The sequence below is a fragment of the Ranitomeya imitator genome, chromosome 5 (genome assembly GCF_032444005.1).
Source record: "Ranitomeya imitator isolate aRanImi1 chromosome 5, aRanImi1.pri, whole genome shotgun sequence".
Classification (NCBI taxonomy): Eukaryota; Metazoa; Chordata; class Amphibia; order Anura; family Dendrobatidae; genus Ranitomeya; species Ranitomeya imitator.
Window position 1 is genome coordinate 78513033 of NC_091286.1, and position 17906 is coordinate 78530938.

Consider the following 17906-nt stretch of genomic DNA (forward strand, 5'->3'; position numbering starts at 1 on the left):
ACGTTCCAGCGATATCGTTACGATATCGCTGTGTCTGACACGCAGCAGCGATCAGGGATCCTGCTGAGAATCGTACGTCGTAGCAGATCGTTTAGAACTTTCTTTCATCGCTGGATCTCCCGCTGTCATCGCTAGATCGGTGTGTGTGACACCGATCTAGCGATCTAGCGATGCGATCCAGCGATGCGTTCGCTTGTAACCAGGGTAAACATCGGGTAACTAAGCGCAGGACCGCGCTTAGTTACCCGATGTTTACCCTGGTTACAAGCGTTAAACTAAAAAAAACAAACAGCACATACTTACATTCTGGTGTCCGTCAGGTCCCTTGCCGTCTGCTTCCCACACTGTGACTGCCGGCCGTAAAGTGAAAGCAGAGCACAGCGGCTGTGCTTTCACTTTCACTTTACGGCCGGCTGTCACTGAGTGCGGGAAGCAGACTGCAAGGGACCTGACGGACACCAGATGTAAGTATGTGCTGTTTGTTTTTTTTAGTTTAACGCTTGTAACCAGGGTAAACATCGGGTAACTAAGCGCGGTCCTGCGCTTAGTTACCCGATGTTTACCCTGGTTACCCAGGGACCTCGGCATTGTTGGTCGCTGGAGAGCTGTCTGTGTGACAGCTCCCCAGCGACCACACTACGATTTACCTACGATCACGGCCAGGTCATATCGCTGGTCGTGATCGTAGGTAAATCGTATAGTGTAACGGTACCCTTACCATTGAGGTGCCTTGATACAGCACTCTGGGAACAGCCTATTTGTTGAGAAATTTCTTTCTGGGTCTTACCCTCTTGCTTGAGGGTGTCAATGATGGCCTTCTTGACATCTGTCAGGTCGCTAGTCTTAAGGCCCCTTCACATTAAGCGACGCTGCAGCGATACCGACAACGATCCGGATCGCTGCAGCGTCGCTGTTTGGTCTCTGGAGAGCTGTCACACAGACCGCTCTCCAGCGACCAACGATGCCGGTAACCAGGGTAGACATCGGGTAACTAAGCGCAGGGCCACGCTTAGTAACCCGATGTTTACCCTGGATACCATGCTAAAAGTTAAAAAAAACAAACACTAGATACTTACCTACCGCTGTCTGTCCTCCAGCGCTGCGCTCTGCTTCTCTGCTCTCCTCCTGTACTGGCTGTGAGCCGGAAAGCAGAGCGGTGACGTCACCGCTCTGCTTTCCGGCTCACAGCCAGTACAGGAGGAGTGCAGAGCACAGCGCTGGAGGACAGACAGCGTTAGGTAAGTATCTAGTGTTTGTTTTTTTTTACTTTTAGCATGGTATCCAGGGTAAACATCGGGTTACTAAGCGCGGCCCTGCGCTTAGTTACCCGATGTTTACCCTGGTTACCAGTGAAGACATCGCTGGATCGGTGTCACACACGCCGATCCAGCGATGTCAGCATGAGTCCAGCGACGAAATAAAGTTCTGGACTTTATTCAGCGACCAACGATCTCCCAGCAGGGGCCTGATCGTTGGTCGCTGTCACACAGAACGATTTCATTAACGATATCGTTGCTACGTCACAAAAAGCAACGATATCGTTAACAATATCGTTATGTGTGAAGGTACCTTTACCCATGATGGGGGTTTTGAGTAATGAACCAGGCAGGGAGTTTATAAAAGCCTCAGGTATCTTTTGCATGTGTTTAGAGTTAATTAGTTGATTCAGAAGATTAGGGTAATAGGTCGTTTAGAGAACCTTTTCTTGATATGCTAATTTATTGAGACAGGTTTTTTGGGTTATCAGGAGTTGTATGCCAAAATCATCAGTATTAAAACAATAAAAGACCTGACAAATTTCAGTTGGTGGATAATGAATCTATAATATATGAAAGTTTAATTGTAATCATTACATTATGGTAAATAATGAAATTTAACACTATATGCTAATTTTTTGAGAAGGACCTGTATATATATATATATATATATATATATATATATATATATATATATAATATATATATATATATATATATATATATATAATATACACACTTCACACTTCAGCGCGATATAGGCGAAAAGCCGGTAATTCAATTGCCGGCTTTTCATTTCTCCTTCCTAAACCCGACATGATATGAGATATGGTTTACATACAGTAAACCATGTCATATTCCCATTGTTTTTGCATATTCCACACTACTGATGTTAGTATTGTGTATGTGCAAAATTTGGGCGCTGCAGCTATTAAATTTAAGGGTTAAATCCCAGAAAAATCGCGCAATTTTCTCCGCCAGAGTGGTAAAGCCAGTGACTGAGGGCAGATATTAATACCCTGGAGAGGGTCCACGGTTATTGCCTCCACCCCCGGCTAAAAACATCTTACAATAGCAAGGTGACATTAACCCTTCATTACCCCATATCCCACCGCTACACGGGAGTGGGAAGAGAGTGGCCAAGTGCCAGAATAGGCGCATCTTCCAGATGTGCCTTTTCTGGGGTGGCTGGGAGCAGATGTTTTTAGCCAGGGGGAGCCAATAACCGTGGACCCTCTCCAGGCTATTAATATCTGCCCTCAGTCACTGGCTTTACCACTCTGGCAGAGAAAATTGCGCGGGAGCCCACGCCACATTTTTCCGCGATTTAACCCTTAAATTTAATAGCTACAGCGCCCAAATTTTGCACATACACACTACTAACATTAGTAGTGTGGAATATGCAAAAACAATGGGAATATGACATGGTTTACTGTATGTAAACCATGTCTCATATCATGTCGGGTTTAGGAAGGAGAAATGAAAAGCCGGCAATTGAATTACCGGCTTTTCGCCTATATCGCGCTGAAGTAAATCTATAATATAACGCTGGGAGCATCACTCTGTCCGAAGCCTTTATAGACTGCGCAGGCGCGACGCTCCTAGCGTTACATTATAGTGTCAGGGGAAAAAAATGGCGCCGGAAGGCGCGGACTTCCGGGAGCAGGGGGTCACCGTGCACATATTTGCGCCCTGATTATGCTGTGGCACTTCATGCCACAGCAATTTGTTACTTACGCCATTCCTTTCCGCCCCGCCCATTTTCTTCGTCCTCCTGCTGCCGGAATCGGCGCCTGCGCAGTCCGCGCTTTCTGGCGCCATTTTCTTGTAGACACACTGCAGGTGTGTCTTCAAGAAAATGGCGCCGGAAAGCGCGGACTGCGCAGACGCCGATTCCGGCAGCAGGAGGACGAAGAAAATGGGCGGAAAGGAATGGCGTAAGTAACAAATTGCTGTGGCATGAAGCTGTGGCACTTCATGCCACAGCAATTTGTTACTTACGCCGCCTGATTCCTCTGTCCTGCTGCCAGAATCGGCGCCTGCGCCCTGCAGTGTGTCTTCAAGAAAATGGCGCCGGAAAGCGCGGACTGCGCAGGTGCCGATTCCGGCAGCAGGAGGACGAAGAAAATGGGCGGAAAGGAATGGCGTAAGTAACAAATTGCTGTGGCATGAAGCTGTGGCACTTCATGCCACAGCAATTTGTTACTTACGCCACCTGATTCCTTTCCGCCGCCATTTTCTTGGTCCTGCTGCCGGAATCGGCGCCTGCGCAGTCTGCGCTTTCCAGCGCCATTTTCTTGAAGACACACTGCAGTGTGTCTTCAAGAAAATGGCGCTGGAAAGCGCAGACTACGCAGGCGCCGATTCCGCCAGCAGGAGGACCAAGAAAATGGCGGCGGAAGGGAATCAGGTGGCGCAAGTAACAAATTGCTGTGGCATGAGGCTGTGGCACTTCATGCCACAGCTATTTGTTACTTACGCCACCTGATACGGGGCATATATTATGGAGCAGCGTATGGGGCATATGGATGGGAGCAGCAAATTAAAGAACAGTGGCGCAGGATGGGAGCAGCACATGACAGAATGGGGGCGCAGGATGGGAGCAGCACACGACAGCATAGGGCAGCACATGACAGAAAGGGGGTGCAGGATGGCAGCAGCACATGACAGAACGGGGGTGCAAGATGGAAGTAGCACATGACAGAATGGAGGCCCAGGATGGGAGCAGCACATGACAGAATGGGGGCGCAGGATGGGAGCAGCACATGACAGAACCGGGGTGCAGGATGGGAGCAGCACATGACAGGATGGAGGCGCAGGATGGGAGCAGCACATGACAGAACGGGGCACAGGATAGGAGCAGCACATGACAGAACGGGGGTGCAGGATGGGAACAGCACATGACAGAACGGGGGCGCAGGATGGGAACAGCACATGACTGAATGGGGGCGCAGGATGTGAACAGCACATGACAGAATGGGGGCGCAGGATGGAGCAGCACATGTCAGAATGGGGGTGCAAGATGGCAGCAGCACATGACAGAACGGGGGCGCAGGATGGGAGCAGCACATGACAGAACGGTGGCGCAGGATGGGAGCAGCACATGACAGAATGGAGGCGCAGGATGGGAGCAGCACATGACAGAACGGGGCACAGGATGGGAGCAGCACATGACAGAACGGGGGTGCAGGATGGGAACAGCACATGACAGAACGGGGGCGCAGGATGGGAACAGCACATGACAGAATGGAGGCGCAGGATGGGAGCAGCACATGACAGAATGGGGGCGCAGGATGGGAACAGCACATGACAGAATGGGGGTGCAGGTTGGGAGCAGCACATGACAGAACCGGGGCGCAGGATGGGAGCAGCACATGACAGAATGGAGGCGCAGGATGGGAGCAGCACATGACAGAATGGGGGCGCAGGATGGGAACAGCACATGACAGAATGGGGGCGCAGGATGGAGCAGCACATGTCAGAATGGGGGCGCAGGATAGGAGCAGCACATGACAGGATGGGGACGCAGGATGGAGCAGCACATACCAGGATGGAGACCATATACCAATATAAATGCTCGCCACCCGGGCGTAGAACGGGTTCAATAGCTAGTATAAATATATAGAGATTTCCCATTGACTTGCATTGGGTTTCGTGTTTCGGTCGATCCCCCCGACCCCGAATTTTCAAGATAATCGATTTCACTCAACTCGTCTTTTGAGAAAGTCGGGTTTCGCAAAACCCGACTCGACCTCAAAAATGGAAAAGTCGCTCAACCCTACTCACCACCTCTTGTGGCAGCCTGTTTCACTCATTTTTTTCTAATATTTAATCTGTATCTTCTCCCATTCAGTTTCATCCCATTGTGTCTCGTGTTTCCATGTGCAAATGAGAATAAGGATGATCCTTTTACACTGTGACATCTCCTCAGATATTTGCAGACAGCTATTAAGTCTCCTCTTAGCCTTCTTTTTTGCAAGCTAAACATTCCCAGAACCGTTCCTAGTAGGACATGCTCTGCAGACTGCTCACCATCCTGATAACTCTTCTCTGAACTTGATCCCAAACACATAAATAACCACACACCAGCTCTTACAGAAGACAGCATTTCCTTCAACTTAAACCATTGACATATATACGTCTTTATTTTAGGAGCTAATGCTTTCTTTAAAAAAAAAAAGATCTTTTAGGCATAACACAGTGTTTAGGTTTTGTCTTATGACCGGGCCTGAGAGCACGGTGCATGACAAATGGATTAAAAGAGAAAAACAGACAGAATCCTTGTGTCTAACATTGCACCCTCAGGTCCTGTCTATGGCACAATACAAAATCAGCTTAATGGGGAGTTTAAAAGGAATCTGTCCACAGGATTTCACACCCCAAACTATATATACACACACAGACATGCTTGACTGAAGGCTCCTTAGCCTTTCAGTCAAGCAGGAGGCGGCAGCACTGGGCAGGTAATAGAGCTGGAGTGACAGAGGATTCACATCAACCAAAGCCCTTCAGCTGTATTTATTATTTATTTATATAGCACCATTAATTCCATGGTGCTGTACATGAGAAGGGGTTACATCAAAATACAAATATCACTTACAGTAAACAAAACTAACAATGACAGACTGGTACAGAGGGAAGAGGACCCTGCCCTTGCGGGCTTATATTCTACAGGATTATGGGGAAGGAGACAGTAGGTCGAGGGTTGCAGTAGCTCCAATGGTGTTGAGATGGCCGTATGGTCTTTACAGGCTGTAAGCTTCTTTGAAGAGGTGGGTTTTCAGGTTTCTTTTGAAGGATCCAAAAGTAGTGGATAACCGGATGTGTTGGGGCACTGAATTCCAGAGGATGGGGGATATTCGGGAGAAGTCTTGGAGGCGATTGGGTGAGGAGCGAATAAGCGTAGAGGAGAGGAGGAGGTCTTGGGAGGACCGGAGATTACGTGAGGGAAGATATTGAGAGATTAGTGTGGAAATATACGGAGGAGAAAGATTATGGATGGCTTTGTAGGTCAGTGTTAGTAATTTAAACTGGATACGCTGGGAAATTGGGAGCCAGTGAAGGGATTTGCAAAGAGAGGAAGCAGGAGTGTAGTGAGGAGAGAGATTAATTAGTCGGGCAGCAGAGTTAAGGATGGACTGGAGGGATGCGAGAGTGTTAGAAGGTAGGCCACAGAGGAGTATGTTGCAGTAGTCCAGGCGGGAGATGATTAGGGCATTCACAAGCATTTTGGTAGAGTGTGGGTTGAGGAAAGGACGGATTCTGGAAATATTTTTGAGCTGGAGGCGACAGGAGGTGGCGAGAGCTTCGATATGTGGTTTGAAGGACAGGGTAGAGTCAAGGGTTACTCCGAGACAGCGGATTTTGAGGACAGGGGAAATTGTGATTTCATTTATTTTGATAGATAGATCAGGTAGGGAAGATTTGCGTGATGGAGGAAAGATAATGAGTTCAGATTTGTCCACATTGAGCTTGAGGAAGCAAGAGGAGAAGGAGGATATGGCTGATTGCTCTCCAGACTCCCAGAGTGTCTGAGAGGTGACTTCTGGGCCAGAGAGGTAGATCTGAGTGTCATCGGCATATAGATGGTACTGGAAGCCATAGGACCTTATGAGTTGTCCCAGGCCGAGTGTATAGATTGAGAAGAGTAAGGGTCCTAGGACAGAGCCTTGGGGGACTCCAACAGAGAGGGGGCGAGATGAAGAAGTAGTATGGGAGTAGGAAACGCTAAATGTGCAGTTGGTAAGGTATGAGGAGATCCAAGATAGGGCAACGTCTTTGACCCCAAAGGAAGAGAGGATCTGTAGTAGGAGGCAGTGGTCAACTGTGTCGAAGGCAGAGGACAGGTCTAGGAGGAGGAGTATAGAGAATTGTCTGTTAGCTTTGGCTGTAAGTAAGTCGTTAGTAATTTTGGTCAGGGCAGTCTGTGGAATGGTGGGGACGGAAGCCAGATTGTAGGTTGTTGAAGAGAGAGTTAGATGCAAAGTGAGAGGAAGGTTCAGCATGGACGTGCTGCTCAAGGAGTTTGGAAGCAAATGGGTACAAAGATATGGGGCGATAGCTGGACATAGCGCTTGGGTCAAGGGATGGCTTTTTGAGGATAGCTGTATTTGCATATCAATTCAAATACGAATTTGTACTCGTCTTTGCTATATGCACATAAAAGTAGTTTTGGAGGTGAAATCTGACAGGTTCTCTTTACATAGGTCAATAAAAGCATTTATGTCATGCACATGGAAAATGAGAAAACAGCCTACAGATTAAAGGAAATGTTATTTATATATGATTTGCTTTTTAAGTATCTATCATGGGAGGCCGTGTAGGGCTATGTGGCAATGTGCCGCGTGAGCAAAAATATTACTGTGACTGATCAGAGACTCGCTGTCATGTGATTTTAGAGCTGTGATTTTATTTACAAAAAAAAAAGTCACAAACAAATTGTATACGAGTTGATCTGAAATTTATGGCAAGTGAGTTGCTAGTCACTATCAGTCAGTGTCAAAAAATTGAATGAGTTTAGAAACATTTGCGACTCAGAATTAATATCCATCTATGACACAGGTTCCAGTAGGCAAATTGTCTCTTCAGAGAGGAAGAGGACTAGGATAGGGCCACCTATAGGAAGTAGCAATCCTAAAAGTCAATATCACCGCTCCAACAAGCCTTGTCACATGACCTAGGATAAAAGCAAAAACTAGAATCTCAATTTGCAGGCACTGTGTTTCGGGGTACTGCCCCTCATCAGCGAAATGTGTGAGATCTGGTTTGAAGCACCATTCAAGATAGGGTTGGCTCATTCTCTGGATTCTAAAGCCCCAATCAGTAGTCGGGACCCCAGGCAGTGATAAGCAATTTATCACCTTTCCTATAGATGGGGGATAAAAGGGTTTTTGCTTTTTAAATAACCTTTTAAATGGAATCAGTCTGCAGGTGTTGATGTTCTTTAATCACCATTTGAAGTTTCTGGCTAATTAGATTTCGGTGCACAGGGGACGGACTGTGCACTGAGTCTTCTCCTCCCTGTCTGTGATTCCCCGGCCCCCACCTGCCTCCGGTCTTTAACAGATCACAGCTGTTCTTCAAACAGAGTAGGCAGGTCATTCACTGACTGGAGGCTGGCGGAGGTGTCGGGGAATCACAGACAAGGAGGAGAAGACCCAGTGCACAGTCCGGCCCCTGTGCACCGAAATCTAATTAGCAGAAATCTTCACTTCATCATGTATCAATTTAATTTGTATTACAGCGCCATTACAGCTGAGTCTTTACTTTACATGTCTTTACAAAATTGCGCTGACAGGTTCTGCGTAAATACTTCAAGAAAAGCATATACAAAAAAAATCACATGCAGGGGAATAGCTACAAGGGTACATCAGAAGCGTGTGACATAACCCAAAGACCCCACTGCCAAATAAGATTACGCCAGTCCAATAAACGGCACACAGATGGTGGGGAACACCTCTGACCCATGATACCACAATCTCATTACCATCATCTCATTTGCATGTGCTGTTTCCAATGAATATAAAGAGAGCATCTGAAAATCTGTATTCAGTTTGCTCCCCCTAGTGGCAGCATGATGCTTCCAAAAAGCAAATGTGCACATACGATTGTTTCTATTCTATTATAATAAAGCATTAATAATAAGGACATGATTTAAGTAAATGATATGTAATAATAACCACACTTTATTATTTGCTATACAGAGGGCTCTGGAAACCCTAATTACTATTCTATAATCATCCCCGTGCGTGGGCACAATTATATAGCTTACTTGGTTAAGGAGAAAATGGATATTTGCTATAGACTCTGGGGAAATAATGCCTACAGGAAACCAATTACCCAGTCAGAAATGGTGGAGGATTTTCAGGTTTCTATAAGAAAGGTTCCATCAGACTTCTAGGTATATTTGTATCAGGAAAAAAGTTACCAAATATTTATATAAGTGTAGAAAGCGCTAAAATCCTCTTAATTGCACATATACATACATATATATATACACACCAAATTATAATTAAAACACATCAATAACTACGCTGAAAAAAACCATATCACACCAGTGTCATTGTGTGTTCTTACAAAACTGTGCCAAAGACTACAGCCCTGATTCATCAACACAAGAATTCGGTAGAATTCTGGAGTAAATTGCACTGAAAAGTAGCATAGACTAAGTTGCACAAAAAGAAACAACTTTTGGTGTTTTTAGACCAGTTCTTCCCAGTTTCGTCAAAATAGGCAAAGCTGGGGAGGAACAAGGGCGCAGTGGGGGCATGACACCACAGCTTGTGTAATTCATGATTAGCTCTGGCATTCCCTATACCAGAAATCTTACTACAGTCACAGACTGGAGCATGGAGGTGCACGCCATTCAACAGATGCTCTAGAATCATTCAGAGGCATGCACCTCTTCATGAATCAGGAGTGCCCAACTCCACCATGCCCCCCTCAATCGGTCTTAACAAAATCGGGGCCTACGTGTATTTTAGAGCCTGGTTTTAGAAATGGATTTTTCAGCCAGAAAAATCCACTTTAAAAATGTGTGTGAACCCAGCCTATCTTGAGTTTAGAAAACACAGTTTCTATAAAACAAAAAACATCTTTTCAGTAGAACTACACTGTGTGCAGAATTATTAGGCAAGTTGTATTTTAGAGGATTATTTTTATTATTGATCAACAACTATGTTCTCAATCAACCCAAAAGACTCAAATATCAAAGCTTAATATTTTTGGTAGTTGGAGTGTTTTTTTTAAGATTTGGCTATCTTAGGAGGATATCTGTTTGTGCAGGTAACTATTACTGTGCAGCATTATTAGGCAACTTAATAAAAACCAAATATATTCCCATCTCATTTGTTTATTTTCACCAGGTAAACCAATATAACTGCACAAAAATTAGAAATAAACATTTCTGACATGCAAAAACAAAACCCCCCAAAATTAGTGACCAATATAGCCACCTTTCTTTATGATGACACTTCCATCCATCCATAGATTCTGTCAGTTGCTTGATCTGTTTACAATCAACATTGCGTGCAGCAGCCACCACAGCCTCCCAGACACTGTTCCGAGAGGTGGACTGTTTTCCGTCCCTGTAGAACTCACATTTTATGAGGGACCACAGGTTCTCTATGGGGTTCAGATCAGGTGAACAAGGGGGCCATGTCATTATTTTTTCTTCTTTGAGACCTTTACTGGCCAGCCACGCTGTGGAGTAATTGGAGCCATGTGATGGAGCATTGTCCTGCATGAAAATCATGTTTTTCTTGAACGATACCGACTTCTTCCTGTACCACTGCTTGAAGAAGTTGTCTTCCAGAAACTGGCATTAGGTCTGGGAGTTGAGCTTCACTCCATCCTCAACCCGAAAAGGTCCCACAAGTTCATCTTTGATGACACCAGCCCATACCAGTACCTCACCTCCACCTTGCTGGCGTCTCAGTCGGAGTGGAGCTCTCTGCCCGTTACTGATCCAGCCTCTGGCCCATCCATCTGGCCCATCAAGAGTCACTCTCATTTCATCAGTCCATAAAACCTTTGAAAAGTCAGTCTTAAGATATTTCTTGGCCCAGTCTTGACGTTTTATCTTATGTTTCTTGTTCAGAGGTGGTCGTTTTTCAGCCTTCCTTACCTTGGCCATGTCCCTGAGTATCGCACACCTTGTGCTTTTTGATACTCCAGTAACGTTGCAGCTCTGAAATATGGCAAAGCTGGTGGCAAATGGGATCTTGGCATCTTCACGCTTGTTTTTCCTCAATTCATGGGCAGTTATTTTGCGCCTTTTTTGCCCAACACGCTTCTTGTGACCCTGTTGGCTATTTGCCATGAAACGCTTGATTGTTCGGTGATCACGCTTCAAAAGCTTGGCAATTTCAAGACTGCTGCATCACTCTGCAGACATCTCACAATTTTGGACTTTTCAGAGCCCGTCAAATCTCTCTTCTGACCCATTTTGCCAAAGGAAAAGAAGTTGCCTAATAATTAAGCACACCTTATATAGGGTGTTGATGTCATTAGACAACACCCCTCCTCATTACAGAGATGCACATCACCTGATTTACTTAATTGGTAGTTGGCTCTCAAGCCTGAACAGCTTGGAGAAGGACAACATGTATAAAAAGTATCATGTGGTCAAAATACAACTTGCCTAATAATTCTGCACAGAGTGTAAAGGTAACATAGTAACATAGTAACATAGTTAGTAAGGCCGAAAAAAGACATTTGTCCATCCAGTTCAGCCTAGAAACTTTAGTTCTACTGGAAAGCTTTTATTCTATAGAAATCTGTGTCAATGGCAAACCTTGTTCTGCTACCATGCATTTACAGAGTTAAAGGGGTTTTCTCTTGAACATAGTTAATTGTAATCAACATTTTAATCAATACATCTTTGAATAATAACAATATCTACAATTGGATGTGATTAAAAATAATTTTCTTGTGCTTAGATAATCTTATAGATGTTCCCCTGCTGTGTACTGTGTAATGGCTGTCTGACCGTGCAGGGACATGGTCTGAGAATACCACAGCTCCTGGGCAGGGGGGAGGAAGCAAAAGTGTATACAGACTGGACAGCATGGGATCACAGCTGAATCATTCTGTGGGGTAAAAGATCGCTTATTAACAGGCAAGGAAATGTTTTACCTCACAGAAAGATTCAGCTGTGATCAAATACTGTAATGTCGTATACTTTTTTCTCCATCCCCCTTCCTGCCCAGGAGCTGTGGTATGATCAGACCATGTCCCTGTACGGTCAGACACAGCCATGATACAGTGCACAGCAGGGGCACATTTATGAGATTATCTCAGCACAGGAACATTTTGTTTTAACACATGGAATTGTGGAAATTATTATAATTCCAAGATCTATTGAATAAATTGTACTTTGTTTAAAGGGAACCTGTCACCCCGTTTTTTCAGATTGAGATATAAATACTGTTAAATAGGGCCTGCGCTGTGCGTTACAATAGTGTATGTAGTGTACCCTAATTCCCCACCTATGCTGCGAAATACATTACCAAAGTCGCCGTTTGCATCTCGGCTTTGGGAAAATGGCCGCGCGGCATCCCGCGGCCATTTTCCTGAAGCCCCGTGCAGCAGAGCACTCCATCTGCGCACGCGTGGCCCCAGGAAGATGGCCGCCCCCACCGATGACAGGGATAACAGCGCAGATCGCGTGCTGTTTCTTCACGTGCGCGCAGGGAATTCGGAAATTGGACATGCGCACACCACTACGCCACCAACAGAAAGCTGGGGAAGAAAAGAGCGATGTCACTACGCCTACCTGACCAGACCAGCCTGATTGACAGGCGAAAACGGCGATTTTGGTAATGTATTTCGCAGCATAGGTGGGGAATCAGGGTACACTACATACGCTATTGTAACGCACAGCGCAGGCCCTATTTAACAATATTTTTATCTCAATCTGAAAAAACGGGGTGACAGGTTCCCTTTAAGGGAAGCCCCCTTTAATGAAATGCAACAGTTTTAATTTTTTTTATAAATTAATAGTACACATGAAAATAAGCAACTTTGTAACATATCTTATCAGAATAATCTGCTTCTCTTTCCTCCTGGACTAATCAGTCAATATCAAAATTCTCAATTTGCAAGTAAAATCTGTATTCGGTGAAGACAGATTTTTATATTGCCGAGATAGAAAATTACAGTTTTTATAAGATTCTATAAAGAAGAGAGGAGGAGGAGGAGAGAGGAGCTCTGCTTTTTGCGCTCTTCCCCCTTCATAGAACTTTATTAGACAAAACCTAAGGTAGAAACAAAATTGTCATATACCCTGCTGTGCGTAAATAGTAATAGTACATGTAAATAATATAGGGCAATAAGTATTATTTTTTTTAGGCACTGTTTTTGTGCAAAAAAGTGTAAAAAGCCATCTCACCACAACAAGGTGCACCCCAATCAGTAAAGTCCCATCATCTAGTATTAAAACTTCACTTTGTGTCACACAACCTCAATGTAGATGGAGGCAGAACAGGAGAGGGGTCCATCAGTTCAGATATCTGCCCACGGGAAGCTATATAGAGGAAATGCCTCTCAAAAAGGGGGCCACTCCTGTTTTTACAAATTTACAAAGTACAAGAAACTACAGAAAAAAAAAAAAAGAGCACACAGTGGCCACATCGTCACGGTGGGATGATACTCAAACCCAAAACACCGGTACCATTAATTTTGAACATGGGAAAAACACTGACATCTGAATGAGGCCTAAAGCATTGAGGCAAGATGTTTGCCATTCTAACAAGCTGCACTTTTACACAAAGGGTCCATAAACCACCTGAAACAATTTACTGAAGAACAGATTTGCCAAATGATGTAAAGCCGAGCACAAATGAAATACACAGGCTGCCTGCCAAGACCACTGTAAATCTGGCGGCTCCATCAGGGCATTACAGTAATCCTCCTGTTTGCAGTGCATTTTCCCTTATGTTGTACAATGTGCGCTATTTTTATAAGGTGTCTGCGGAGATGTGATCGGGGGAGGGGTGCTATTCACACAGTCTAACAAATGAAAATTACTTTGATAAAATACATTTTATCGATGGCAGGAGCAGGCCCATTAATCACCTGTGTGTTTCCATCTGCTGTCAGTCAGCTGAGTCATACAGAGGTTCAGTCGCCTTCTGAAGACCGAGCCATTCCCAGTTCCCTCAACCTGATGACAACACGTATAGGTCTTTTGTTTCCAGCGTGGATAAAATGACAGCAAAACGCGAATGGAAAGTCTATATGAATACAATACAAAGAGCATTATAGGAGTAAGTAAAAAGAAAGGCTGAGCAGAAAAGCTCTGCGTGTCGTACATCCAGGCAGCCGCGTAGAGTGCCGATTCTTGTAATTGGCAGCCTTACTATACAGCTCGGTCTAAATACAGCGCAGAACATCACTAATCACTTAGTAACTAAAAATACAATCACTTAACTCGGTCCTAATTATAACGTGTAATAACGGAAGACTTTAGGCTGATCTATGTCAGATCGTTTCTAAAATAAGGCTCTTTGAAGCTCAGCTAAAATCCAGTGGAAAGGAAAATGAATAGGTAGATTTATTACCAAATACATTATGACAGGTATCTCCAATCTGTGGCTCTCCAGTTCAGTCGTGGTATCACGACAACCCAAAAGTCTAAAGGTCCGTTTACACGTTAGACTAATGTCAACTGAAACCGATAACAATGGGTTCGGCCAACAGTCTACTGTGCATAAGGGCACCAACCGACTGATGGATGGGAGAGATGCTGATGGCACGTTTCCAATTTTGGACTGACAATCCCATTGTTCTTCCGGAGCTGCACCGCTGACCAATGGCTTATTCATAGAGAACACAGGAGCATTGGCTGAGATGGCAGTTGGTCAAAGCAAAGTTTGGCAGACAGCCTAATGTATATGGCGATCGTAAGGTTGAAGACCATCAGATCATTTCATCATCTTGGACGGTGATCCTCAAACGTCCTAATTCAGCCTAAGTACGGATTGTGAGGTCTGTATGAGGCTGTTTAGGACAGGAGACCGATGCCAGTTCAGTAATCATTGTCTGTACTAAAACTTTGAATTAAGTCTTACACAGAATACAAAGGGCCACACACTTCTCTAAATTACACTTGATGGTGTTGGGTTTTGCCACTCAGCAAGGAGGGGACCTGATGTTTCTGTCTTACCGTGACTGAATGACACCATATCTAGCCATCCAGTAGCAAAAGAAACATGACCGATTAATTAGGACTGGGCTCACGCTCCTCAATGTCCCTGTCAAAGATCACAGCCGGTTAACCACCCCATTGTTATCTTTTTTATCACAAATAGCCCACTGCTGCCACCTAGCGTCAGTACAATTACACGATTGGCCGATGAGTAACAGATGAGGCTGCGGCTGTTACCACTAATAGGCCGGTTATTGGAGAATTATTAACACCTATAATATCGCCTTTAATCAAAATTAAGCCAAGTGATAATTATTACTAACACCAAGAATGAACACCAGGCCATAACATATGAAAAAATACAAACTTTATTTTGAACATATCTAAAACCATATACCACACATAAAATTATGGAGCAACCAAAATACAGAGACAACCGACAGGTATGACTGGAACAGTGGCAAAGAACTATATATATAAATGGAGTAACCTTCCAATCAATCATATAGTGCGTATATATACACCCGCAAGAAAGAAAGAAAAAAAAAAAATCCTGCAGGTGTAGCCAGTAGTATCCCCAATGCAGCGGTCATAGATGACAATGCCCAAAGATTATTTAAATAGAATATAAGAAATATGTATGTATTAATGTTAAATATATTAAAAGACTAATAGGGAATAAATATATCTTAGTAACAAGTGCAATGTCACCGACAGCCGCAGCATCATGGACAACCATCGTGCAGTCACCAAAATGTTCACAGTACATATAGAGGAAGGACCATAGTTACCAAATGTAAGCCACCAGTCAGGGACCCACGACACCCGACGCGCGTTTCGCTGAGGAAAGCTTCGTCCATTTTGGTGACTGCACGGTGGTTGTCCATGATGCTGCGGCTGTCGGTGGCATTGCATTTGTTACTAAAATATATTTATTCCCTATTAGTCTTTTAATATATTTAACATTAATACATACATATTTCTTATATTATATTTAAATAATCTTTGGCCATTGTCATCTATGACTGCTGCATTGGGGATACTACTGGCTACACCTGCAGAATTTTTTTTTTTCTTTCTTTCTTGCGGGTGTGTATATGCGCACTATATGATTGATTGGAAGGTTACTCCTTTTATATATATAGTTCTTTGCCACTGTTCCAGTCATACCTGTCGGTTGTCTCTGCATTTTGGTTGCTCCATAATTTTATGTGTGGTATATGGTTTCAGATATGTTCAAAATAAAATCGGTTATTGGAGAACTAACAATAAATGTATGGTATTTACACCTCAGATTCCAAAGTATGATTATATATATATATATATATATATATATATATATATATACTAGCTGAAGAGCCCGGCGTTGCCTGGGCATAGTAAATATCTGTGGTTAGTGATAGCACGTCACTTCTCTTATTTTCCCATCACGCCTCTCATTTTCTCCCCAACACCTCTCATTTTCTCCCTCACTCCTCTCATTCCCCCCTAACACTTGTCATTTCGACCTCACATCTGTCATTTTCCGATCACTACACTATTTTCCCTCACTCCTCTCATTTTGCACTCACACCTTTTCATTTTCACCTCACACCTCTCATTTTCACCTCAGTATATACGTTTGTCATCTCCCTTATATATAGTATACACCTGTATGTCATCTCCTGTATATAGTATATACCTGTATGTCATCTCCCCTGTATATAGTATATACCTGTATGTCATCTCCTCCTATATATAGTATATACCTGTATGTCATCTCCTTCTATATATAGTATATACCTGTATGTCATCTCCTTCTATATATAGTATATACCTGTATGTCATCTCCTCCTGTATATAGTATATACCTGTGTGTCATCTCCCCTGTATATAGTATATATCTGTGTGTCATCTCCTCCTGTATATAGTATATACCTGTATGTCATCTTCTATATATAGCATATACCTGTATGTCATCTCCTCCTGTATATAGTATATACCTGTAGGTAATCTGCTCCTGTATATAGTATATACCTGTGTGTCATCTCCTTCTGTATATAGTATATACCTGTATGTCATCTCCTCCTGTATATAGTATGTACCTGTATGTCATCTCCTCCTTTATATAGTATATATCTGTGTGTCATCTCTCCTGTATATAGTATATATCTGTGTGTCATCTCCCCTGTATATAGTATATACCTGTGTGATCTCCTGTATTAGACCTCGTTAACACGTTATTTGCTCAGTATTTTTACCTCAGTATTTGTAAGATAAATTGGCAGCCTGATAAATCCCCAGCCAACAGGAAGCCCTCCCCCTGGCAGTATATATTAGCTCACACATACACATAATAGACAGGTCATGTGACTGACAGCTGCCGTATTTCCAATATGGTACATTTGTTGCTCTTGTAGTTTGTCTGCTTATTAATCAGATTTTTATTTTTGAAGGATAATACCAGACTTGTGTGTGTTTTAGGGCGAGTTTCGTTTGTCAAGTTGTGTGTGATGAGTTTTGTGTGGCAACATGCGTCTAGCAACTTTTTGTGTGTCGAGTTGCATGTGACAGGTTAGTGTAGCAAGTTGTGTGCAGCAAGTTTTGGCGAGTTTTGCGCGTGGTGAGTTTTATGTCTGGTGCATTTTGAGTATGTGCAAGTTTTGTGTGAGGCAACTTTTGCATGTGTTGCAAATTTTGTGCATGTGGCAATTTTTGCGCATGTGCAAGTTTTGCGTGTGGCGAGTTTTCCATGAGGTGAGTTTTGCACTTGTGGTGAGTTTTGCGTGAGCCTATTTTTTGCATGTGGCGAGTTTTGCGCGTGGCGAGTTTTGAGCGGCGACTTTTGTGTTTCGACTTTTATGTGGCGAGGTTGGTGTATGTGTGGTGAAATGTGTGCTGAGGGTGGTATATGTGTTCAAGCACATGGTAGTGTGTGGCGCATTTTGTGTGTGTGTTCATATCCCCGTGTGTGGTGAGTATCCCATGTCGGGGTCCCACCTTAGCAACTGTATGGTATATAC

General features: G+C 43.8%; 1 protein-coding gene across 1 annotated transcript in view; it reads right to left on the minus strand.

Annotated features, from left to right (window-relative positions):
- Positions 1 to 14086, minus strand: part of CHGB (chromogranin B) — a 78973-nt gene extending 64887 nt beyond the window's left edge. Inside the window, exon 1 of the mRNA XM_069768829.1 lies at positions 13833 to 14086. Within this exon, the coding sequence (XP_069624930.1) occupies positions 13833 to 14070 (238 nt within the window). The 5' untranslated portion in view covers positions 14071 to 14086. The remainder of the gene's footprint in view (positions 1 to 13832) is intronic.
- Positions 14087 to 17906: the final 3820 nt, after the last annotated feature.